Source organism: Mandrillus leucophaeus, unplaced genomic scaffold (genome assembly GCF_000951045.1).
Source record: "Mandrillus leucophaeus isolate KB7577 unplaced genomic scaffold, Mleu.le_1.0 Scaffold441, whole genome shotgun sequence".
In the NCBI taxonomy this organism is placed as follows: Eukaryota; Metazoa; Chordata; class Mammalia; order Primates; family Cercopithecidae; genus Mandrillus; species Mandrillus leucophaeus.
Window position 1 is genome coordinate 199,859 of NW_012104710.1, and position 25,561 is coordinate 225,419.

General features: G+C 38.8%; 1 protein-coding gene and 1 pseudogene across 5 annotated transcripts in view; both read right to left on the reverse strand.

Annotated features, from left to right (window-relative positions):
* HERC4 (HECT and RLD domain containing E3 ubiquitin protein ligase 4) overlaps positions 1–25,561 on the reverse strand; it is a 175,586-nt gene that overhangs the window by 97,961 nt on the left and 52,064 nt on the right. For all 5 annotated transcript variants that reach the window (XM_011994077.1, XM_011994078.1, XM_011994076.1 and 2 more), the window contains 2 exons: positions 24,063–24,193; positions 16,670–16,830 (listed from right to left, as the gene is read on the reverse strand). In XM_011994077.1, coding sequence (XP_011849467.1) covers positions 16,670–16,830; positions 24,063–24,193 — 292 coding nt within the window. The remainder of the gene's footprint in view (positions 1–16,669; positions 16,831–24,062; positions 24,194–25,561) is intronic.
* On the reverse strand, positions 12,902–15,652 carry LOC105549513 (annotated as a pseudogene).

Here is a 25,561-nt window from a genome sequence, read left to right on the forward strand (position 1 = left end):
ATTCGGGAGGCTGAGGCAGGAGAATGGCGTGAGCCCAGGAGGCAGAGCTTGCAGTCAGCTGAGATTGCTCCACTGCACTCCAGCTTGGGCAACAGAGCAAGACTCCATCTCAAAACAAAAAGAAAAAGAAAATCATTTTGACTTCAAGAACCCTCTGAGACAGAAATACTGAACTCAAGCAAAATGTCAGTTTGTTCCAGAATATTAAAGAGCACAACTAAAGATACAAGTGGGGAAATGAATTTTATTTTCCTCAGTTTATACCTGAGTCTGAAAGAAGCTATAAAATGGTTAACATCTTAGCAAAGTTCACTCCATTTTGAAGGACCTGCTCCCTTGGTTTACTGATAAATACCTATGATAAAAATGTTACTCTTTACTTTTTGTGTAATCTGCTAGATAGCAAATAATCTGTTTTATTAAAATAATATTCTATGCTTTATGTTGATTTTATTGTTCTTTAAATTTAAGAGGAAAAAAGAACAAAGGCTCCTGACTTACAAAACAGCTAAAATTCTTTTCAATCATATTATCATCTATATTTATGTCACTTTAGTAAAATAGGTAACTATTATTTCTCAAGCACCTATGATTATATCTTAATGAAGTATCCACATTTCCTCTCATACTTATTTGATTTTTGCCTTCCTGTGATAAGCTGAACTGTATCCCCCACCCAAATAGATCTGAAGCTTTAACCCTGAGTACCTCAGAATGTGACTGTATTTGGAGATAAGGGCATTAAAGAGGTGATTATTAAAATTAGGCTTTATTTATTTTATTTATTATCCTCTTGCTTTTCAAATTTGCATTTCTTTGATACTAAAGAGGGTTTCTTAGTAACATAAATTTCCTCTTTTTGGAAATTAGGCCCTAATCCACCATGACTTGTGCTCTTGTAAGAGGCAGAAGAAACACAGTCAGCCCTCCATATCTATAGGTTCCATATTTGCAGATTCAACCAACCATGGATAGAAAATATTTTTCTTTGTTTTTGAGACGAAGTCTCGCTCTGTTGCCAGGCTGGAGTGCAGTGGCGTGATCTCGGCTCACTGCAACCTCCGCCTCCCAGGTTCAAGCAATTCTCCTGCCTCAGCCTCTCGAGTAGCTGAGACTATATAGGTGTGTGGCACCACGTCTAGCTAATTTTTGTATTTTTGGTAGAGACGGGGTTTCCACCATGTTGGCCAGGATGGTCTTGATCTCTTGACCTCATGATCCACTCGCATCGGCCTCCCAAAGTGCTGGGATTACAGGCGTGAGCCACTGCACCCCGCTGGAAAATATTTTTTTAAGAAACCCCAAAAGCTCCCAATAAATAATAATAATACAAATAAAAATCATACAGGCCAGGCATGTTGGCTCATGCCTATAATCCCAGCATTTTGGGAGGCCAAGGCAGGTGGATCACCTGAGGTCAGGGGTTTGAGACCAGCCTGGCCAAAATGGTGAAACCCCATCTCTACTGAAAATACAAAAATTAGCTGGGTGTGGTGGCACTGCTTGTAATTCCAGCTACTCAGGAGGCTGAGGCAGGAGAATTATTTGAACCTGGGAGGCGGAAGCTGCACTGAGCCAAGATCGTGCCACTGTATTCCAGCCTGCGCAAAAGTGACACTCCGCCTCAATTAAAAAAAAAAAAAAAAAAAAAAAGTATAGTGCTATCCAGTTCTAATTTCAGTTATTATTTAAAGTGTTTTCTGGCACAACGTTACTGCTCTAATTCTCACTTATGCTAGTGGTTCTCTAACCTTACTGTTTCTAATCCACATATTCTATGCCAGGAGTTCTCAAAAGGGGATCTTCTTCAGGCTTACCCATGGAGTTGTTTTTTTTTTTGTGATGGGGTTTCACTCTTGTCGCCCAGGATGAAGTGCAATGGCGCAATCTCAGCTCACTGCAACCTCCTCCTCCCGGGTTCAAGTGATTCTCCTGTCTCAGCCGCAACGAGCTGGGACTACAGGTGTGCGCCACCATGCCCGGCTAATTTTTATATTTTTAGTAGAGACGGGGTTTCACCATGTTGGTCTCGAACTCCTGACCTCTAGTGATCCACCCATCTCAGCCTCCCAAAATGCTGGGATTACAGCCATGAGCCACTGCGCCCGGCTCCTGTGGAGTTTTATAAAAATAAAATAAAATAAAATAATAAAAATATGTCTAGGCTTGATCCCAGACTTGCTGGATCTTTTGATATTCTTATGTATACCTGGTATATTAGATCTCAAGATAATGCTGTATCTCAAGATTTCATTTTTGTCTATAAATGATTATATTCAGCTATATTTACATATCAGACGTAAGAGTCACTGAGTTCCTTGAAAATAGGCCTAATCATCATCTTTGGAAACATTATTATTCTTACTATGAATCTTCATCAGATCATATCATTTGATAATTATCAGTAACAAACTAGCCACAGTTATTTTAAGCCCCTATTACCTATTAGTAGTTTTTGTCTGCTCTGATGCTTGCCCAAAGACTCTCCTACAAGCTACAGGCCAGTTTGTGTTTTCAACAATGGAGTTTCAGAGCCTTGTTAAAAGGATTCCACCAGGTATGTGAAACAATGTATATATCAAAGAAAAGACACTTAGGTATTGGGTTCTGAAGAGATCTCTCTTAACGTAACTTTCAAAATGTAGCAGTGAAGTGCATTAGGATTTCTCATAATCTTTTTTGTTAGTTGAGAAGCAGACATTTCATGAAACTGCTAACCCAAGGTCCAGCAGAATAAGAATTCATTACATAAGAAAGAATGCATTGATGAAGAAAATTTTATTATGGTTACATGTTTGAATGTTTAATTTTGATTTTGTGCTTATTTTTCCTTTCTAAAGTTATCTAATCCACAATTTCATAAACTCTGCTTTGGTAAACTAAAAGGAACTAATTAAAAATGATACCTGATTCTCACTGATGCCCAGAATTTCATCTCTTACTGAGTCTCCCTTCCTTTATTAGTAATATAATTATTTACAAAGGTTCAATAAGAATATGTTCCCTTTCCTACTAGAATATAACTGAAAAAAATCTATTATGCAACCAAAGACTTATCTGAAGTGTTATATTTGAGAATGATGGTTACTTAATCAGGTATGACAAGTCACTTTTTTTTCTTTTATAGAGACAGGATCTCGCTATGTTGCCCAGGCTGGTCTTGGACTCCTAACCTCAGGCAATCCTTCTGCCTCAGCCTCTCAAAGTGCTGGGGTTACAGGTGGAAGCTATCACACCAGCCAATAAGTCATCTGAAGGAACAAAGTTTGCCTGTACTAACAGGGGTGATGCTGAGGATACCCTCTGTGCAGTAAAGGTTAGCTCAGCAGGTCTGGGGTATTGCTATGGATTGAACCGGGTCTCCTAAAACTTTGCATATTGGACGAGGCACAGTGGCTCATGCCTGTAATCCCAGCACTTTGGAAGCCCAGGTAGGCAGATTGCTTGAGCTCAGAAATTGGAGAACATACTGGGCAACATGGTAAAACCCCATCTCTACAAAAAATACAAAAAGTTAATTGGGTGTGGTGGCATGCACCTGTAGTCCCAGCTACTCAGGAGGCTGAGGCGGGAGGATCGCTTGAGCCTGGGAGGTGGAGGCTGCAGTGAGCCGAGGTCATGCCACTGCACTCCAGCCTGGGCAACAGAGCCAGACCCTGTCTCAAAAAAAAAAAAAAAGGAAAAAGAAAGAAGAAAAAAATATTGTATGTTGAAATCCTAATCCCTAATATCTCAGAATATTATCTTATTTGGAAATAAGGTCACTGCAGATGTAATTAGTTAAGGTCATAATGGAGTAGGGTAGGTTCATAACCCAATATAATTTGTGTCCTTATAAAAGGGGGAATTTGGACACAGAAACATACACAAAGAAGGCCAAGGTCTACAAGCCAAGGAATGCCAAAGATTGACAGCAAACCACCAGAAACTAGGAAAGACACATATAACAGATTCTTCTTACAGCCTTCAGAAGGAAGCAACTCTAAATTCGGACTTCTAGTCTGCAGAATAGTGAGCCAATAAATTTGTATTGTTCAAGCCACTGAGTTTGTGGTAGTTTGTTACAAGCAACTCTAGCAGACTAATATAGTTGTTTAAACTTTATACATTTTAAAGAAAGGTGTGCCCCTTTCCTGGCTCCAGGGAGATAATCATCTCTAAACCAAAGGAATATTGTGGCTATTAAGAATGTCCTCTTGTCAGCTGGGTGCAGTGTAATCCCATACGTGTAATCCCAGCACTTTAGGACGCCAAGGCAGGAGGATCACTTGAATCCAGGAGTTCAACACTAGCCTGGGCAACATAGTGAGACCCCGTCTCTACAAAAAAATTTAAAAATTAGCTGGGTGTGGTGGCAAGCACCTGTAGTCCCAGCTACTTAGGAGGCTGAGGTGAAAGGACTGCTTGAGCCTGGGAGGTTGAGGTTGCAGTGAGCTGTGATCATGTCACAGCACTCTAGCCTGGGCAACAGAGTGAGACCTTGTATTTAAAAAAATTAAAAAGTCCGCTTGTTTACCTATGGCATTGCCCACAAAGATAGTTTATGATTAAAATGTAATTCATGCTGGGGGCCATGAGTTTAACCTCTGGAAGGGCTAGAATTGGTAAATTAAATTCATATGTAACTAGTTTTTATCCTATACAGCTTGAGTACAGTGCAAAAAGATGATCAATTTTTACACAATGTATCATAAAATATACATAAAATTTACAATTTTAACCATTTTAACTGCACAATTCAGTGGTAGCAAGTATATTCACAATGTTGTGCAACTATCACCACTAATCATTTCTAGAACTTCATCTTCTAAAACAGAAACCCATTAAACAATAACTCTCCATTCCCTCCTCCCTCTAGGAACTGGTAACCACTATTTCTGTCTATGAATTTGGTTGTTCTAGGTACCTCTTATCAGTAGACTCAAATGATATTTGTCCTTCTGTGTCTGTCTTTCACCCCACATAATGTTCTCCAGATTCATACATGTTGCATAATGTATGAGAATTTCATTCCTTTATATGGCTGAATACTATTCCACTATAGACATATATGATTTTTTTTCATCCATTCATCTACTGATGGACATGGGTTGTTTCCACCTTTTGGCTACAATGTATCACAATTTTTTGATGAAACTAAACTGCAGCAAAAACGACTGATTTTAAAACATCAACTCCTTCCCCATTCTAATACAAATAATCTCAAGGTCTGCAGTTTCCAAGGTGCCAAAATGCATTCCTAAGTAATGGTGACCTTTGTTAAATATTAGCATAACTGAAAAATCTTTTTAATTATAAAAAAAATCATCAAGATTATTTACAATAAAAAGCACTGGACCTTTACAAATGTCAACCTTCATAGTATCCTCGTCACTGTGAATAGATAAAATCTACTAACACACACATGTGACTCAATTTTCGCATCACTTTATAGAAAATCAGGATTCTGGTTTCCATCAACAGTTAAATGAGAAGACAATTCTGAGGAAATTTGGGATAGCAAAAATATATATATATAAAAAGAAGGACATCTGGGTTTCAGGTTGTCAAAAAAATGAATGAGAAAACAGCATTCAAATATTTCCAACTATTTAAGCAGCAAATTAACATCAATGAAAAAATAATCAGAGTTGCAAGAATAATAGTTTAAAAAATAGGCATATACAAGTTTGGCTAAAGCAGCAAGGATATAAAAGGCAAATTTAAAATGTTTAATTTTTTAAAATTTTTTTGTTTTTGTTTTTGTTTTTTTTTGAGATGGAGTATCACTCTGTTGCCAAGGCTGGAGTGCAGTAGTGCAATCTCGGCTCACTGCAACCTCTGCCTCCTGGGTTCAAGCGATTCTCCTGTCTCAGCCTCCTGAGTAGCTTGGACTACAGGTGTCTGCCACCACACCCAGCTAATTTTTTATATTTTTAGTAGAGACGGAGTTTCACCAAGTTGGCCAGGCTGGTTTCAAACTCCTGACCTCAAGTGATCCACACACCTTGGCCTCCCAACGTGCTGGGATTACAGGCCTGATCCACTACGCCTGGCCTTATTTTAATGAGTACACAGGAGGTATATATATTTATGGGATACATGAGACATTTTGATACAGGCATACAATGTGTAAAAATCACATGAGAATTAATGGAGTATCCATCCCCTCAAGCACTTATCATTTCTTTGTGTTACAAATGTTCCAATAATAAATTTAGTTATTTTTAAATGTACAATAAATTATTCTCGACTGTAGTCACTGTGTTGTGCTATGAAATACTAGGCCTTATTAATTTTATTAACTACATCTTTGTACTTATTAACTACCCTTATTTTCTCCCCTTACACCACTATCCTTTCCAGCCTCTGGTAACCATCATTCTATCTTCTATCTCTGTGAGTACAATTGTTTAAATTTTTAGTTTCCACCACCAAGTGAGAACATGTGACTGTCTTTCTGTGCTGGCTATTTCACTTAACATACTGTCCTCCAGTTCTCATATTGTTGCAAAAGACAGGATCTCATTCTTTTTTATGGCTGAATAGTATTCCATTGTGTATATATACACCACATTTTCTTTATCCATGTCTGTTGATGAACGCTCAAATTGATTCCAAATCCTGGCTATTGTGAATAGCACTGCAATAAACATGGGAGTGTAAACACCTCTGTGATGTACAGATTTCCTTTCTTTTGGGTATATACCCAGCAATGGATCATATGGTAGTTCTATTTTTAGTCTTTTTAAGGAATATCCATAGTGTTCTCCATAGTGGCAGTACTAATTTACATTCCTACCAACTATGTACAAGGGTTCCCTTTTCTCCATATCCTTGCCAGCATTTGTTATTGCCCATCTTTTAGACAAAAGCCATTTTAACCAGAGTGAGATAATACCTCATTTTAGTTTTGATTTGCATTTCTCTAATGATGCTGAGTACCTTTCATATACTTGTTAGCCATTTGTATACCTTCTTTTGAGAAATGCCTATTCAGATCTTTTGCCCATTTTTTAAAGAGATTATTAGATTTTTCCTATAGAGTTGTTTCAGCTCTTTATATATTATGGTTATCAATTCCTTATCAGATGGGTAGTTTGCAAATATTTTCTCTCATTCTGTGAGTTGTTTCTTCACTTTATTGTTCCCTATGCTGTGTAGAAGCTTTTTAACTTGATGTGATCTCATTTGTCCACTTTTGCTTTGGTTGCCTGTGCTTGCGGAGTATCACTCAAGAAATTTTTGCCCAGACCAATGTACTAGAGAGTTTCCTCAGCTTTCTTATAATAGTTTCAGGTCTTAGATTTAAGTTTTTATTCCATTTGTACATGCTTTTTGTATATAGTGAGAGATAGGGGTATATTCATCTGTTTTCATGCTGCTATAAATAACTGCCTGAGACTGGGTAATTTATAAAGAAAAGAGGTTTAATTGACTCACAGTTCAGCATAGCTGGGGAGGCCTCAGGAGACTTACAATCATGGCAGAAGGCGAAGAGGAAGCAAAGCACCTTCTTCACAAGGTGGCAGGAATGAGAGGTGTCGAGCAAACTGGGGTAGAGCCCCTTATAAAACAATCAGATCCTGTGAGAACTCACTCATTATCTCAAGAACAGCATGAAGGAAACCGCTTCCATGATTCAATTACCTCCACCGGGTCTCTCCGTTGATACATGGGGATTATGGGGATTATAATTCAAGATGAGATTTGGATGGGGACACAAAGCCTAACCATATGAGGGGTCTAGTTTCATTCTTCTGCATATGGATATCCAGGTTTCCCAGTACCATTTATTGAAAAGAATATCCTTTTTCCAATGTATGTCCTTGGCGCCCTTGTCCAAAATGAATTCACTGTGCATATGTGAATTTATTTCTGAGTTCTCTGTTCTGTTCCATTGGTCCATGTGTCTGTTTTTATGCCAATATTATGCTGTAATTTTATTAGGGTCTGTTTCTCTTGTTAGCTCTAATATTTGCTTTGTATATCTGGGTTTTCTAGTGTTGGGTGCACATATATTTATACCTGTTATATCCTCTTGTTGAACTAATCCTTTTATCATTATACAATGACCTTCTATATCTTCTTATACTTTTTGTCTTGAAATCTGTTTTGTCTGATATAAGTATAGCTACTCCTCTTTTTGGTTTCCATTTGCATGGAATATCTTTTTCCATCCCTTTATTTTCAGTGTATGTTTCTTTATAGGTGAAGTGTGTTTCTTTGCAGGGAGCAGATCACTGGGTCTTATTTTTTCATCCAGCCAGTCACTCAGTGTCTTTTGACTGGGCAGTTTAGTCCGTTTACTAAATGTTATTGTTAATAAGGACTTATTCCTGACATTGTAAAATTTGCTTTCTTGTTTTATGGTCTTCTCTTCCTTCTTTCCTTCTTTCTTATCTTCCTTTTTGTGAATGTGACTTTCTCTGTTGGAATGTTTTAATTTCCTTTTTTTTTTTTAAATTTTCTATGCATCTATTAATTTTGTTTTTTGAGACATGGTCTTGCTCTATTGCCCACACTGAAGTGCAGTGGCACAATCATGGCTCACTGCAGCCTCAACCTCCTGGATGAAACAATCCTCCTACCTCAGCCTCCCAAATAACCAGGACTACGGGCATGTGCCACGATGCCAGCATAATTTTTATATTTTATAGAAATGGGGTATCACTATGTTGCCTAGGTTGGTCTCAAACTCCTGGGTTCAAGCAATCCTCTTGCCTCCTGTTTTCTGATCTGATCTGAGGTTACCAGGCTTGCAAATAACATCTTAACTGATGACAAGTTTACTCTCATTACAAAAACAAATAAGCAAAGAGAAAACTGATAAAAACTTTAAACTTCATCATCTTTTCCCCTGCTCTTTAATTTTGTTACATCTATTTATATCTTATTATACTGTATATGTCTTTACAAGTTGCTGTAGTTATTTTTGATCTGATATTTTAGTCTTCTTACTCAAGATGAGTAGTTTGTACACCACGACTAGTGTTAAAATATTTTATATTTGTCTGTGTACTATTACCAGTGAGTTTTGTATCTTCAGTTGATTTGTTATTGTTCATTAATGTCCCTTTCCTTCACAATGAAAAACTCCCTTTAGCATTTCTTATAGAACAGGTCTGCTGTTGATGGAACCCCCTCCATCTCCCAGGTTCAAGCGATTCTCCTGCCTCAGCCTCCTGAGTAGCTGGGATTACAGGCGCCAGCCACCATGCCCAGCTAATTTTTTAATTTTTATTTTTAGTAGAGACGGGGTTTCACCATGTTGGCCAGGCTGGTCTCGAATTCCTGACCTCAGGTGATCTGCCTGCCTCAGCCTCCCAAAGTGCTGTGATTATAGGCATGAGCCACCATGCCTGGCCGCCCCTCAGTTTTTGTCTGGGATAGTCTTTACTCTCCTTCACATCTGAAGGATATTTTCACTGGATATAATATTCTGGGATAAACGTTATTTTCCTTTAGCACTTTAAGTATGTCATGCCATTCTCTCCTATTCTGTAAGGTTTCCACTGGGAAGTCTGCTGCTAGATGTACTAGAGCCCTATTGTATGCTGTTTCTTTTCTCTTGCTGCTTTTGAGATCCTTTCTTTATCCCTGACCTTTGGGAGTTTTAGTTTGATTATCAAATGTCTTGAGATAGTCTTATTTGGGTTAAATCCGCTTGGTGTTCTATAACCTTGCACTTGAATACTGATTTTTCTTTAGGATTGAAAAGGTCTAATTATTAGCTTTTAAATAAACTTTCTATCCCTATCTCTCCTTCTACCTCCTCTTTAAGGCCAGTAACCCTTAGAATTGCCCTTTTGAGGCTATTTTCTAGATCCTGTGGGAGTATTTCACTCATGTCTTTTGTCAACTCTGTATATTTTCATATAGCATGTCTTCATGCTAATTCTTTCTTCTGCTTGATCAATTCTGCTGTTGAGAGCCTCTGATGCATTCTCCAGGCTGTCAATTAAATTTCTAACTCCAGAATTTCTCTTTGATATTTTACCATTGTTTCAATCTCTGTTAAATTTATCTGATAGGATTCTGAACTTCTCTGTTTATCTTCAGTTTAGTTGAGATTTCTCAAAACAGTTGTTCTGAATCTCTGAAAAGTCACATAGCTTTGTCTCTTCATGTTTGGTCACTAGTCCCTTATTTCATTGGTTTGGTGAGGTCATGTTTTCCTGGATCGTCTTGATGCTTCTAAATTTTTGTCGATGTCTAAGCATTGAAGAGTTAGGTATTTATTCTATTCTTTGCAGTCTGTACTTGTTTGTATCTGAACTTCTTGGGAAGGCATTCCAAGTATTCAAAAGGAATTGAGTGTAACTATCTCAATTCTTCAGTCACTGCAGCCATCTGCATTAGTGAACACTCCAAGCCCAGTAACACAAATTTTTTTTTTTAAAGAGACAGAGTCTCACTATGGTTGCCCAGGCTGGAGTGCAGTGGCTATTCACAGGCACAATCCCACTACTGATCAGCATGGGAGTTTTGACCTGCTCCATTTCCAACCTGAGCCAGTTCACCCCTCCTTAGGCAACCTGGTGGCCCCCCACTCCCAGAAAGTCACTATATTAATGTCAAACTTAGTTTGAACACCCAATCAGCAGAGCACATTACAGCCCAGAGCTCCTGAGTCCAAGTGATCCTCCTGTCTCAGCTTCCTAAGTAGGTGGGACTACATGTACACACCACCACGCCCAGCAAAACTGTGACTCTTGCCAACTCATAGAGGTACTGCCTTGGTGAACCTGGGTAAGATCTCGGAGAATTCCCTGGATTACTAGGCAGAGTCTCTTATTCTTCTCCCTTACTCTCCCTCAAACAAATGAAGTTTCCCTCTCTCTCTCTCTCTCTCTGTGCTGAGATTCTTAAGAGTTGGGGTAGAGGTGATGCAAGCACTCTCATGGCCACCACTGCTAAGACTGTGCTGGCTCACGCCTGACAGTACTGGGTCTCACCCAAGGCACGTGGAGACTAATTCCTGTCTATTGTTGATGTTTATTCAAAGCCCAAGGGCTCTTTATTCAGCAAGTGATAAATCCTGTTAGGCCTGGGTCTTCTGCCTATAGGGCAGCAGCTTCCCTTCTAGTTAAAAAATTTTTTGTTGTTTTTAAATAGGAGACTTGAGTTTTATTACTCAAATCAGTCCCCCCAGAAATTTGGAGGCTAGGGTTTTTCAAGGATAGTTTGGCAGGCAGGAGAATGGGTGCTGCTGACTGGTTGGAGATGTAATCATATGAATGTGGAAAATGATCCTTATGTGCTGAGTCCACTTCTGGGTCAAAATTTTTAAATATTTTTAATAAGCAGTAGATTCAAAGAGTTCAAATTCTTAAAAAATAGAAAATAATTACCTCCTGTATATACCAAAAAGAACTGAAAGCAGGATCTCAAAGAGACACCTGTACACCTATATCCATAGCAGCATTATTCACAACAGCCAAAAGGTGGAAACAACCCAATTGTCCACTGACATATGAATAGATAAACCACACCTCAAAGGTATTTAGGGTTTGGTTCCAGACAACTGCAATAAAGCAAATATCGCAATAATGCAAGTCACACAAATTTTTGGTTTCATAGTGCACATAAAAGTATGTTTATACTAAGCTGGGTGCAGTGGTTCACGCTTGTAATCCCAGCACTTTAGGAGGCCAAGGTGGGCAGATCACATAAGGCCAGAAGTTTGAGACCAGACTGGCCAACATGTTGAAACCCTGTCTCTACTAAAAATACTAAAAAATGTAGCCAGATGTGGTGGTACGTACCTGAAATCCTAGCTATTAGGGTGACTAAGCCATGAGAATCACTTGAACCCATGAGGTGGAGGTTGCAGTAAACCGAGATTGCACCACTGCACTTCCAGCCTGGGTGACAGAGCAAGACTCTGTCTCATTAAAAAAAAAAAAAAAAAAAAGAAAAAAAGGATGTTTACATGATACCATAGTCCACTGACACAGTTGGTTTTTCTTTTTTTTTCTTTGATAGAGACGAGGGTCTATGTGGCCTCAGCTGGTCCCAAACTCCTGGCCTCAAGTGATTCTCTTGCCTTGGCTTTCCAAAGCACTGGTATTACAGGCATGAGCCACTGTGCCCAGGCCAATATACTGTAGTCTATTAAGTGTGCAATAGCATTGTATCTTTAAAAAAAAAAAACCATATACCTTAATTTAAAATCACTTTACTGCTAAAAAATGCTAATAATCAATTGAGGCTCAGCAAGTCTTCATCTTTTTGTTGATGGAGGGTCTCGCCTCAGTGTCAGTGTTGATGGTGTCAGTGTTGATCACGGTGTTGACTGCTGAAGGCTGGGGTAGCTGTGGCAATTTCTTAAGACAGCAACAAAGTTTGCTACATTGATTGACTTCTTAACACAGCAACAAAGTTTGTTACACTGATTGACTTCTTTTCATAAAAGATTTCTCTATACCAGCAGATGCTGTGTGATAGCATTTTACCCATGGAACTACTTTCAAAAGTAAAGTCAAGCCTCTCAACCTCTGCTGCAGATTTGTCAACTAAGTTTATGGAATATTCTAAATACTTTGTTGTCATTTCTATAATGTTCATAGCATCTTCACCAGCAGTAGGTTCCATCTCAAGAAAACACGTTCTTTGCTCATCCATAAAACACAAATGGATGAGGAGTATTTTTCTTTTTTTTCTCTCTCTACCTACTGTATCCCAGGCTTCTTTAAGAAAAAAGTGATACATGATATGGAGATTAAAATCAAGAGCATCATTGAATTTCACCTTCCCTCCAACCAGTTGCCCCAAACTCCCCAGCCCCCACCCTTTATGTTCCCAATTCCCTCCTTACTGAATGAAGAACTTAATCCCAAAAGTCCTTGCCCAGACTCCGGGTTCTCTTTCCCTAACTTCCCCCGTCTCCCTGTACCCCATTCCTAGAAGGGCAAGCACCTCAGTTTGAATGCATGGGAGAGCCCAGAGTGGCAATGGAAACAGGGGGAAAGGCTTCCCCCTCAAGGAAAGGGAATGAGGAATACAGTGCAGTGCAGTGCAATGAGGGCTCCCATAGCCTGGGGTATCAAAATGGGGCCCTGAGGCCAGAGGAAAGGACACTGATGCCCCTGAGAAAGGAGACCCAGCAGCCTCAAAATCCTCTCATGGTGCATAATCACTGCTTGATCACTTGCCCTTCTGGCACCAGTTACAGAACCACACTCAGATCACATCCATCTAGAGCCCAAGCTGCTGGGCGATGTGACTGATCTGCTGCAGTGTGGGTTCCGGGCGCTGCAGGAACAAATTCTCCAGGTTCTCAATACTGGTTCGCTTTCTCTTTCAGGCCTGCACGAGAGTTTCTGCTTTGCATCTCCTGAATATTTTCATTGTTGTCAGCTTCCTCCACCCACTTCTGCAGCAAGGGCTGCCGCTTACTCATGTTCTTGAAGCTAAGCTGCTGAGCCTCAAAGAGGCAGATGGTTGTTGGGCTGAACACCTACCCAAATAGAACCCCCAGGGTAAGCCCCATACAGGCCTGTGTATATCCCAGGGTGATCCTCTTCTGCTTCAGGAGCTTGGCAAATTGCTGAAGTTCTTTCTGCAGAGCTTTGAGATGTCCTGGGATTGGATGAGGGGTATTTTTTATCGTAAGATTGCAGCAATTCAGTCACATTTTCAGGCTTTAGTTCTAGTTCTCTTGTTATGTCTACCATATCTATAGTTAAGTTCTTCGAATGAAGTCTTGAGCCCCTCAGTCTTCCATGAAGGTTGGAATAAAATTCTTCTAAACTGTTATTGTTGATATTTTGACTTCCTCCCACGAATCAAAGACAGGGTCTTGCTCTGTCACCCAGGCTGGAGTGTACTAGTATGATCATAGCTCACTGTAAAACTTCAACTCCTAAGCTCAAGCAATCCTCTTGCCTAAGCCTCCCAAGTAGCATGTGCAACCACACCTGGCATTTTAAAATTATTTTTTGTAGAGACAGTGTCTCACTATGTTGCCCAGGTTGGTCTCAAACTCCTGGCTTCAAGCAATCCTCTCACTTCACAAATGTTCTTAGTAACTGGAATGGTGAATTCTTTGAAGGTTTTCAATTTACGTTGCCCAGAACCATCAGAGGAATCACTATATATGGTAACTACAGTCTTATGAAATGTATTTCTTAAATAATAAAACTTGAAAGTCAAAATTACTCCTTATTCCTAAGGCAGCAGAATGGATATTGTAATAGCAGGCATGAAAACATTAATCTCCATGTATATCTCCATCTGAGCTCTGATGTGACCAAGTGCATTGTCAATAAGCAGCAATATTTTGAAAGCAATCTTTTTACTCAGCAGTGGGTCTCAACAGTGGGCTTAAGTCCATATTAATGTATTCAGTATGCCATGCTGTAAACAGATGAGCTGTCATCCAGGCTTTGTTGTTCCATTTATAGAACAAAGGCAGAGTAGATTTGGCATAATTCCTGAGGGCCCTGGCATTTTCAGAATGGTAAACAAGCACTAGCTTTAACCTAAAGTCACTAGATGCATTAGACCCTAAAAGACAGTCAGCCTGTCCTTTGAAGTCAGGCATTGACTACTTCTCTTAGCTATAAAAGAAAAGTTGTAGAGGACATTTCCTTCCAATAGAAAGCTGTTTTGTTTACATTGAAAATCTGTTGTTGAGTGTACCCACTTTCATCAATTACCTCAGCTAGACATGCTAGATAACTTGCTGTACAAGTTACATCAGGACTTTTATGTTATGGAGATGGCTTCTTTCCTTAAACTTCATGAACTAATCTTTGCTAGCTTCAAGCTTTTCTTCTGCAGCTTCCTTACCTCTCGCAGCCTTCAGAGACTTGGAGAGAGTTAGAATCTTGGTCTGGATTAGACTTTGGCTGATCCTAATGTTGTGGCGCGTTTGATTTTCTATTCAGACTACTAAAATTTTCTCCATATCAGCAATAAGGCTGTTTTTCACTTTCTTACCATTCATGTATTCACCAGAGCAGCACTTTTAATTTCCTTCAAATTGCATTAACAACTTGGATAACTGGCACAAGAAGCCTTGCTTTCAGTCTATCTCGGCTTTTGACATGCCTTCTTCACTAAGCATAATCCTTTCTAGCTTTTGATTTAAAGTGAGAGATGTGTGACTCTTTTTTTCACTTATATACTTAGAGGCCATTGTAGGGTTATTAACTGGCCTAATTTCAACACTGTTGTGCCTCAAGGAGCAGGAAAGCCCAAGGAAAGGAGACAGATGGGAATGGCCAGCTGGTGGAGCAGTCAGAACATACACATTTATCAATTAAGTTTGTTGTCTTATATAGGTAAGGTTCATGGCACCCCAAAACAATTACATTAATGATCACTGATCACAGATCACCATTACAGATCTAGTAACAACATAAAAGTTTTGAAATATTGTTAAGAATTACCAAAATGTGACATAAAGACACAAAGTGAGTATATATGCTGTTGGAAAAATGGTGCCAATAGACTTGCTCAGTGCAGTGTTGTCAAAAACCTTCAATTTGTAAAAATTCAATATCAAAAATTCAGTAAAGCTTATGAGCTTTAGCAATTCTTGCAATATTTCAATATTTTTCATTATCATTCTTTTATGGTGATCTATGGTCAGTGATCTTTGATGTTACTATTGCAATTGTTTTGGGTGCCACAAACCACATTCATATAATAAGAACACGGGCATGCCTCATTTTATTGTGCTTTGCTTTACTGTGCTTCTCAGATACTGTGATTTTTACAAATTGAAGGTTCGGGGCAACCCTGCATAGAACAAGTCTATCAGCATCATTTTTCCAACAGCATGTGCTCACTTCACATCTCTGTGTCAGCATTAAGCAATAAAGTATGTTTTTAAACTAAAGCATATACATAGTCTTTTAAGACATAATGTCATTATTGCACACTTAGTAGACTACAATATAGTATAAATATAACTTTTATATGCACTAGGATACCGAAAATTTTGTGATTTGCTTTATTACGATATTTGCTTCATTGCAGTATTTGCTTCATTGCAGTGGTTTGGAACTGAGTCCACAATATCTCCAAGGTATGCCTGAATTATACAGCTTAAAAAGGAAGGAAATTCTAACACGTGCTACAACATAGATGAACCTTGAGGACATTATGCTTAGTGAAATAAGTGAGTCACAAAAAGAAACACTACTATACGATTTCACTCCTTTGAGGTACCTAGCCTAGTGTTAAGTCAAATCCATAGAGACAGAAAGTAGAATAGAGGTTGCCAGGCACTAGGAAGAGAAGGGAATGGAGAGTTGCTGTTTAATGCATATACAGTTTTAGTTCCTCAAGATGAAAAGAGTTCTAGAGATTGGTTACATAATAACGTGAATATACTTAATGCTAATTAAAAAATGGTTAAGTCTGTAAATTTTACATTGTGCATATTTTACCACAATTTAAAATAGAAAACAAACAAAAATCCCTCCCACTGGTATCTAGCCATCTCCTAGTTCCCACATGACCCACTCACTGTAAGTAACTTTTACTTATCCAGAATTTCCTTATGCACTTACAAGTAAATATAAGCAAATCAAACAACCATATACATTGTTCTGTATTTTGCTGTTTTCACTTAATATATCTTGGAACTCTTTCGCAGAAATCTTCATGACTTAAGAGCAACATTTTAACACGAACTTTAATATATGAAGGAAAGCTTTAATATAACATAACTTACCAGTATCTGGTAGACATTGCCCATTATAAGGGTACCAATTTCCTTTTACAGTAAAGGGACTTTTTCTGTTGCTTGTTGAACCGGTTCCCAGCTGCCCATTACCACCAAGCCCAAAAGAGTAAATTCGTCCTGATGAAGGAACAAAAGCAGAAGTGTGCTGCCTAGAGTAAAATGATAGAAAACCTCAGGCTTAATTTTACTTTCCAACAATTTACAAAGACAAAAGCAGAGAAAATATTAAGAGGTATCTTTTTTCAAAAAATAAATTAACAAAACCAATTGTAGTTCCAAAGCTTCTGTATAAATATTCGTTAACAGCCTTAATCTACAGAATGAATTCTGCATCACGCAGGCTGCATGAGCATGGTCCAGAAAATTTCCACTAATGTTTAAATTTTGAATGGCCCAGGTCTATACTGAAATCCCTTACGATAGATGATTCAGCACCAGAGTAGCATCTAACTATGTTGTTCAAGGAAGTCCCCACTACTCCCCTTGCCAAGTTCTAGTCCACAGCTGTGGTCTACGAAAGTCCTCCATTTGGGCATCACCAAGAAGTTTTAGGCTAAGAAATGGGAAGTAACCTAGTACCAATCAGAAGATTGTTATACACACTTATGCATGACAGAAACAACGTTTCCTTTCTTCTGAGGAAAATAATCTCTATATGTATGCACCAAAACTCCTCTGGAGGCACAATAGTGAAAGAAAACCTAAGAAATCACAGAACTGAAGCTAAGGATGGCCCACCAATCCACTCTCAGTAAACCTATCCAACTCCTCAGAAAAAGCCTCCTTATTGCAAGCACGGAAGTATTTCATTGTGTACCCTATCCATTAGATGGTTTTATTGAGAGGACATGGCATCTCCAGGTCTCACCCTTGTTTCTATCAGGTCTTAGATCTCATCTCTTGCCCTAAACTACTCTTTGCCATTTGTGGCATACTGTTCATAAAAGTGGCTGAAATTATCCCTCTCCCCATACCCGTATCTTATGCAATATGACCATTGCAGTGGTTTATTCTTATAATGGTAGAGCAGAATTCCAAGTCCTAATCTATAGCTTGCTTTGGCACAGGCTCAGAACACAGACACTGTCGTTTCTGCTGGCCAAAGCAAGCTATAGATTAGGACTTGGATTTAAGACATGGAGAAAGAGATTTCCAGTGTTGCTGGGAACAACTGCTGGCAAAAACAAAGAAATTGGAAAACCAAAGCTGTTAGTTTAAATTGACTTTGGAGCTACCCTGAAAGAACTTGCCAATCTGGGTAATGTATTAATTAGCTCATGTCACTAAACAGATCAACTTCAAAACCTAGCGGCCTTATACACTCTTTCCCTAACTATCTTTAGGAATTCTGCTCTACCATCATAAGAATAAACCACGGTTAGCAGCTAAAGGATGATCTACAATCTGGAACAGAGACAAACTGCCCCAGCTAAGGCCATCCTAGACTCCCAGCTCCTAGCCAGATCATCAACTGATCATCTAAACCAGCTAAGATGAGAGCAGCCCAGCTAAGCCCGGCCAAAATTACTAAAACAAAGAACTATTAGCTAAATAATTATTGTTTTTGCCAGGGGGAGTTCTCTTTACATCCTGGCAAACTCACATATGTTATTTTAAAGGGGTTTTGATTCAAAAGAGTTTTCAAGTTAGCTACGCTGCCGGATTACTACTCTCCCTCAGGAAGCAGCCATCTTCAAAGGAATATATTAATAGTTTAAAAATTACTGCAATACTAGTCCCACCTACTCAGGAGGCTGAGGCAGGAGGATTGCTTGAACCTGGGAGGCAGAGGTGGCAGTGAGCCAAGATTGTGCCACTGCACTCCAGCCTGGGCAACAGAGCAAGATATATGTACATATATCTCAAAAATATATGTACATATATATGTGTGTGATTATAGTATAAAGCGGGGTTCAGAGTCACTGAATGAACAGAACTACCTTAAGCTCTAGATTTGATGTAAGAGCTCGAAAGCACTTTATTATACTACTAGAATGTAAACTTTTTTCTTTTGGATCATCTACTGATGCACTGACATTTTGGTAATCCTGACTGCTTTGTTCAGGAGGTTTTTGACAATTATTGAGTAAGGAAATAATACATACGTCTTTCTTTAAAATTTTATTATTTATTTATTTTTGAGAAGGAGTCTCACTCTGTTGCCAGGCTGGAGTGCACTGGCATGATCTCGGTTCACTGCAACCTCCGCCTCCTGGGTTCAAGTTAGTCTCCTGCCTCAACCTCCCGACTAGCTGAGACTGCAGGCATGTGTCACCATGCCCAGCTAATTTTTGTATTTTTAGTAGAAACGGAGTTTCACCATGTTGGTCAGGATGGTCTCAATCTCTTGACCTTGTGATCTGCCCGCCTTGGCCTCCCAAAGTGCTGGGATTACAGGCTTGAGCCACTCACTGCGCCTGGCCCAATAATACATACTTCTTATAGTACTGACTACTTGGAAGTCAAACTGATCAAAATACCAGATATCTACTTACATTTCCTGTTTAGGTTAAGTCCTTAGATCTCACTCAATAGTCGAAATTTTACCCCAGATCCAACAGTTACATGAATAAAATTGCTGAAAAGAACTGGTTTACAGAGCTAAGAATAACTATTCAGATCATGTACATTTTGGCTATTAAGAATTACAAAACTGGATAACATTAAATCATTTGTGATATTTCACAAAGGACTAACAAAACATGTCACCTAAAAAAATGATTTAAATTCATCACCCTGTAGTATTAAGCACTCATATTCCCATTATAGCCTGATGGTGGTTGGGCTGTATATTATGTTTCCCATACCTTAACTTTAGGTTTGGCCATATAGTTTGCTTTTGGTCAACGAGATTTCAGTTAATGTGATGCAAGCAGAAGGCCTGAAATGTAATGCACAGTTGAGTTTGCCTTCTTGTGTATTTGTCTCCATCAGAAGAATACCCAGAGGCAGCCCACTGCTCCTCTGGTATAGTCCCAAGAATGAGATATGTAACAAAGCCACCTGAGCTGAAACACAGCCTGAACCAAGTCACCCAGTGAAGAGGCAGCCTGAAACAGAACTGCCCCAGTCAATCTCTAGGCTAAATAAAAGCTGCTCCAGATAGCCCAAGGCCCAAGGATGAACCACTTTACTGAACCACAAAGTAAGAAATAAACATTTACTATTATATGTCACTGACATGTTGTTTGTGCACAAGAGACCAATACAGACATTATAAGTTTTATGTAAATAAGTTTATTTATTTTTTGAGACAGTATTTTTGCTCTGTTGCCCAGGCTGGAGTGCAGTGGCGCGATCTCAGCTCACTGCAACTTCCGCCTCCTGGGATCAAGCGATTCTCCTGTCTCATAAGCCTCCCCAGTAGCTGGGATTACAGGTACGTGCCAGCACGCCCAGCTAATTTTTCTATTTTTAGTAGAGACGGGGTTTTTTCGCCACGTTGGCCAAGCTGGTCATGAACCCCTAACCTCAGGTGATCCGCCAGCCTCGGCCTCCCAAAGTGCTGGGATTACAGGTGTGAGCCACCATGCCTGGCCTATGTCTATAAGTTTAAACTTAAGCAAAATGAAAAAAAATTCTTAGAAAAAAATTAACGTTCACATAACTGACTCAAGAAGTAATAAAAGTTATCTCATAGCCACTAAATAGATTGAAGAATGTTTTTTAAATTCTAAAAAATAAAATGCTAGGCACGAATGGCTTTAATGACAAGTTCTACCATCATTTCAAGCTGTTCTATTTCCAAGAATTAGAAAACAAAAGTACTTTCCTCAATGTTATTTTATCAGACTAGAAAACCTTCATAATAAAATCTGGTGAAAAGAATAATAAGAAAAAAATTATAGATCAAGTTCACTGATAAACAGAAATATAAATAATAGTAAACAGAATATTCACAAATCAAGCCCAGCACTAAATAAAAAGGATAATACTTGACCAAACTGAAGTTATTCCAGAAAAACAAAGCTGTGAACTAGAAAAAAAATCCATCAATATGCCACATTAACAGATTAAAGGAAAAAAAATCATAAATCATTTCGATACAGAAAAAATAACATTAAAAACTTAACATCCATTCACAATAAAAAAAAAACTAGGAATAAAAGGTAAATTACTTAGTCTGATAGAGGTTATCTACAAAAATCTTTACAGCAAACATTATCCTTAACTGTGAAATACTGAAAGTTTTCCCGCAGAAAGGAAACATGTTTACAGTAAACATTATAATGGTGTCCTAACCAGCACATTAAGACAATTATATAAACACATTAAGTATAAATAACAGAAATAACTAAACAGAACTGAATTGACTCACAGATGATATGACTATGTACATGAGTAACTTATTAAGAGTTTAGCAAGGTGGCTGTATTTAAAATCAATATGTAAATATCAACTATTTCTACATGCCAGTGATTCCTCAGAAAGTGGAAATAAAAATATAATACCATTAAAGACGAACCTAGGAACCTGCGAAAAGATATACAAGACCTCTATGATGAAAATTTTAAAACACTTTATTATAAGACATTAAAGAAGTTTGGAAGTTGATTATTAGAAAAGTTAGTATTATAAAGACAACAACTTTTCCCTAAATTAACATAGAGATTCAATGCGCATTGCCAATCAAAATCCCACAAGGCTTTTTTTTTTCTTTGAGAGAACTTGACAGACCTATGCGAAAATTTATATGAAAGTAATAAAGGTCATCATCAGCCAAAGCATTCTTTATTTATTTTCTTTTTGAGACGGAGTTTTGCTCTTGTTGCCCAGGCTGGAGCGCAATGGCGCGATCTTGGCTCACTGCAACCTCCGCCTCCCGGGTTCCAGCGATTCTCCTGCCTCAGTCTCTTGAGTAGCTGGGATTACAGGCATGTGCCAACACACTCGGCTAATTTTGTATTTTTAGTAGAGACGGTGTTTCACCATGTTGGTCAGGCTGGTCTCGAACTCCCGACCTCAGGTGATCCACCCGCCTCAGCCTCCCAAAGTGCTGGAATTACAGGCGTGAGCCACCGCACCCAATCCAGCCAACGCATTCTTAAAGAACAGAAGAATAACAAAGAGTCACTTTACCCCAAACAGAAGAAGTTATTATGGTGTCTATATAGTGTTTAAGTGGCACAGGTGCAGGCATATAGATTGAAAAAGTAGAGATCATAGAAAGAGATCCATGTACATATACCAACTTATTGCAACAGTGACACCATACAGTAGGAGGGTGAAGGATTTTCAAAAATGGAGCTAGACAAGGGGATTCTTGGAAAATCGTGGAATAAGAAGCACCAAGAATCTGTTTCCCACCTGGACAACAATTACACTGGCAGAATCTGTCCTACAGAACCATTTTGCAACTCTGGAGTCTATGCACAGGTTTGTTATTTCCAAGAGAAGAGGTGGATGGCAAACTCTGGTTAATTTCAATTTCAGATCATAGCATGGTAGCAGTTACCCATTCCTTACTCCTGTGTAAGGGAGCCAAGAACAGGTTTCAGGAGCAGCTTGTACGCAACTTGTAGAAGCCAGGGTGGACAAAAAGGACTTTGTCCCTTTTAGGAACTGGTGCCCTGATCACTAATTGGTGCTTCTGATCGTCAAGGTGCAGAAAGGCAGGCAATCACTGTTGTACACTCTCCCATTCTGGCTAAAGAGACTTCCAAGGAATTCAAAGGGCTGATGCCTTTCTCTTTCTTTCTTCCACTCTCCTTTCGCCCCCACCTTTCATTTTTTTCTTTATTTCTTTGGGGAACCAGGCATTTAAGGTCTAGAACATTAAAAAGCAACCACATTTATGGGTGAATTTAGAAAGTCACTGTGCATTAGCAGGGAAAGGTAGAGGCTAAGAAAAGATCTGCAAAGACCTCATTTTTATACCTCAGGGTGACTCCTGACACAGAGACAGCCTACAATAATCAAAAACCAGAAATCAGCAAACTCTGGCGAAGGGGGAGAATCTGATTTCCAGTTACCACATTACTAGAGTTAAATATCCAGTTTTCAAAAAACATCACAAGGAGAAAAGATGTTTCTCCTGTTACTATGTAGTAAGTAGCAGGCAAGGGTGGCCCATTCAAAGAAAATATAAACCAACAATAGAAACTACCCCTGAGAAAGGTCAGATGGCAGACCTAAAAAACAAAGACTAAATCAAACATCCTAAAGATGCTCAAATAACTAGAGTAAGACGTGTAAAAAGAAAAAAAAATTATGAACAAAATGGAAATACCAATCAAAAAGAAAAACTAAAAAAAAAAATTCTGGAGTTGGAAAGTACAATATCTGAAATAAAAAACACACTAAAGAGATCTGAAGGCAGATTTCAGAAAGCAGAAGAAGAATCAGCAAATATAAAGATAGGACAATTGAAATTATTGAGTCTGTGGAACAGAAAGAGATCTTAAAAAAATGTAGAGAGCCTAGGGGAACTACAGGATACCATTAAAGAGGAAAAAAAGAATCACCAAAGAATACTTACAGTGTGATTACATGCATTTGAAGCTAATAGTTGATAAAACTAAACCATTGTATAGATATTCATACAAGATAGAAAAACATTAAGCAAGCTGATCAAAATTAAATTAAGTGGTCAAAAAAGGTACATTTTGTTACTTGGGAGTACGCTCAATTTAGTTCCCCCAAAGATGAAGTTCAACTCAAAGACTCCTCTATTTATTCCCAAGACCTAAGAATCAATAGATGAAGCTCAATGCCAAAGACTCTTCTGTTTACTCCCAAGAACTCAGAATAAGGAGAATTAGGAAATAATTGGTTTAATTATACCAATCAAACTTTCATCACATTAATTCTGTCTTAATTAACTCGTCAATCTCCTCACCCTTTAAGGAAAAAAGGTAAGCCTAGGCAACATAATGAGACCTTGTTGCTTCTAAAAATTAAAAAAATAAAATTAGCTGGGCATGGTAGTGCATTCCTGTAGTCCCAGTCACTCAAAAGGCTGAGGCAAGAGGATCACTTGAGCATAGGAGGTTGAGGCTGCAATAAGCCACAATTGTGGCACTGCACTCCAGCCTGGGTGACATAGTAAGACTCTATCACCCAAAAAAGAAAAGAAAAGAAAAAAACGTGGAAAACAGAAAGAAAGAAAGAAGCCTTTCAAGTGCAATATCAAATACAATAAATATAATATTACATATACCTTATTAACATCTTGCCTCAGCTAAATCTGTTCAAGTAAAGATAAATAAAATAACAGTAAAAAAGATGTTTCTCCTGTTACTATGACTCCTCAGTGGCAAAATAGGTATTTGGAGGGAGAACGTGTTTCCTCAGATTATTAGGATCCCTGAAACAATTCAATAAGCAATCCCTAAACAATTGCAGTTTAGAGACCAGAATGCTCTTTTATATAACACCTTACCGTCCACAAGCAATCTGAGTGACAATGCTTCCCATAAGTTCAAAAACTTTCCTTGGGTTTATTTCATGACTGGTAGAATTATGGCCCAACTGACCATACCCTCCAGCTCCAAAAGTAAACACTCCACCTTCCTAAAAAAAGACAAAACCCCTTATCATTAGAAGGCATAATAAAGAAAATAATTGATCTCCAGAAAAATAAGTCCAAATCTTTAATATAAACTCAGGTTTTTCTCTTCTAAGAACTGTCTTCATAATTTAACAGATAGATGGCTCTTTCAAAGTAAAATGTCATACAACTATGAGAATTCCAGGTAATGATGTTTTCACCATTATAAAATATTTAAAGTAGACACTGAAGAGATACAAATAATTATTTATTTGCATTGCCTTTCATTATCATTGTACTGTCTTGCTGGATTCCAAGTACATATACAAAACTTCACAAAACCTAAAAATGGTATCTTCACTTTTCAAGGTAGTTACTGCCTTACATAGATGCGCTGCAAAAAGAGTACATGTAACCAGAGTGCATAAATATAGCAATTTTTATTTACTTATTTATTTTTTCAGACAGGGTCTTGCTCTATCACCCAGGCTTGAGTGCAGTGGCATAATCACAACTCACTGCAGCCTCAACCTCCTGGAGTCAGGTGATCCTCCCACCTCAGCCTCCTAAGTAGCTGGGAGTACAGGCATGCACCACCAAGTCTGACTATTTTTTTACTTTTTTGTAGAGATGGGGTTTTCCTGTGTTGCCCAGGCTGTTCTCGAACTCCTGGGCTCAAGCGATCCTCTTGCCTTGGCCTCCCAAAGTGCTGAGATTATAGGCATGAGCCATCGTGCGTGGCCTTACAGCGATTTTTAGCATACAGTTACTACAATATACAGATGTCATTTAAAAAAAAACTCCTCATAAAAACATTTAACTAAAGCGGATCACTTGAGGTCACTTGGGGTCAAGAGTTTGAGACTAGCCTGGCCAACATGGCAAAACCCTGTCTCTACTAAAAATACAAAAATTAGGGCCAGGCGTGGTGGCTCACACCTGTAATCCCAGTACTTTGGGAGGCCGAGGCAGGCAGATCATGAGGTCAGGAGATTGAGACCATTCTGGCTAACAAGGTGAAACCCCGTCGCTGCTAAAAATACAAAAAGTTAGCCAGGCATGGTGGCACGGACCTGGAGTCCCAGCTACTTGGGAGGCTGAGGCAGGAGAATTGCTTGTACCCAGGAGGCAGAGTTTGCAGTGAGCCAAGATTACGCCACTGCACTCCAGCCTGGGTGACAGAGAAAGACTCCATCTCAAAAAAAAAAAAAAAATTAGTTAGGCGTGGTGGTGGGTGCCTGTAGTTCCATCTACTTTGGACGCTGAGGCAGAAGGATCGCTTGAACCCAGGAGGCGCAGGTTGCCATGGGCCAAGATCATGCCACTCAACTGCAACCTGGGCAACAAACCGAGACTCTGTCACAAAACAAACAAACAAACAAAAAAAATAT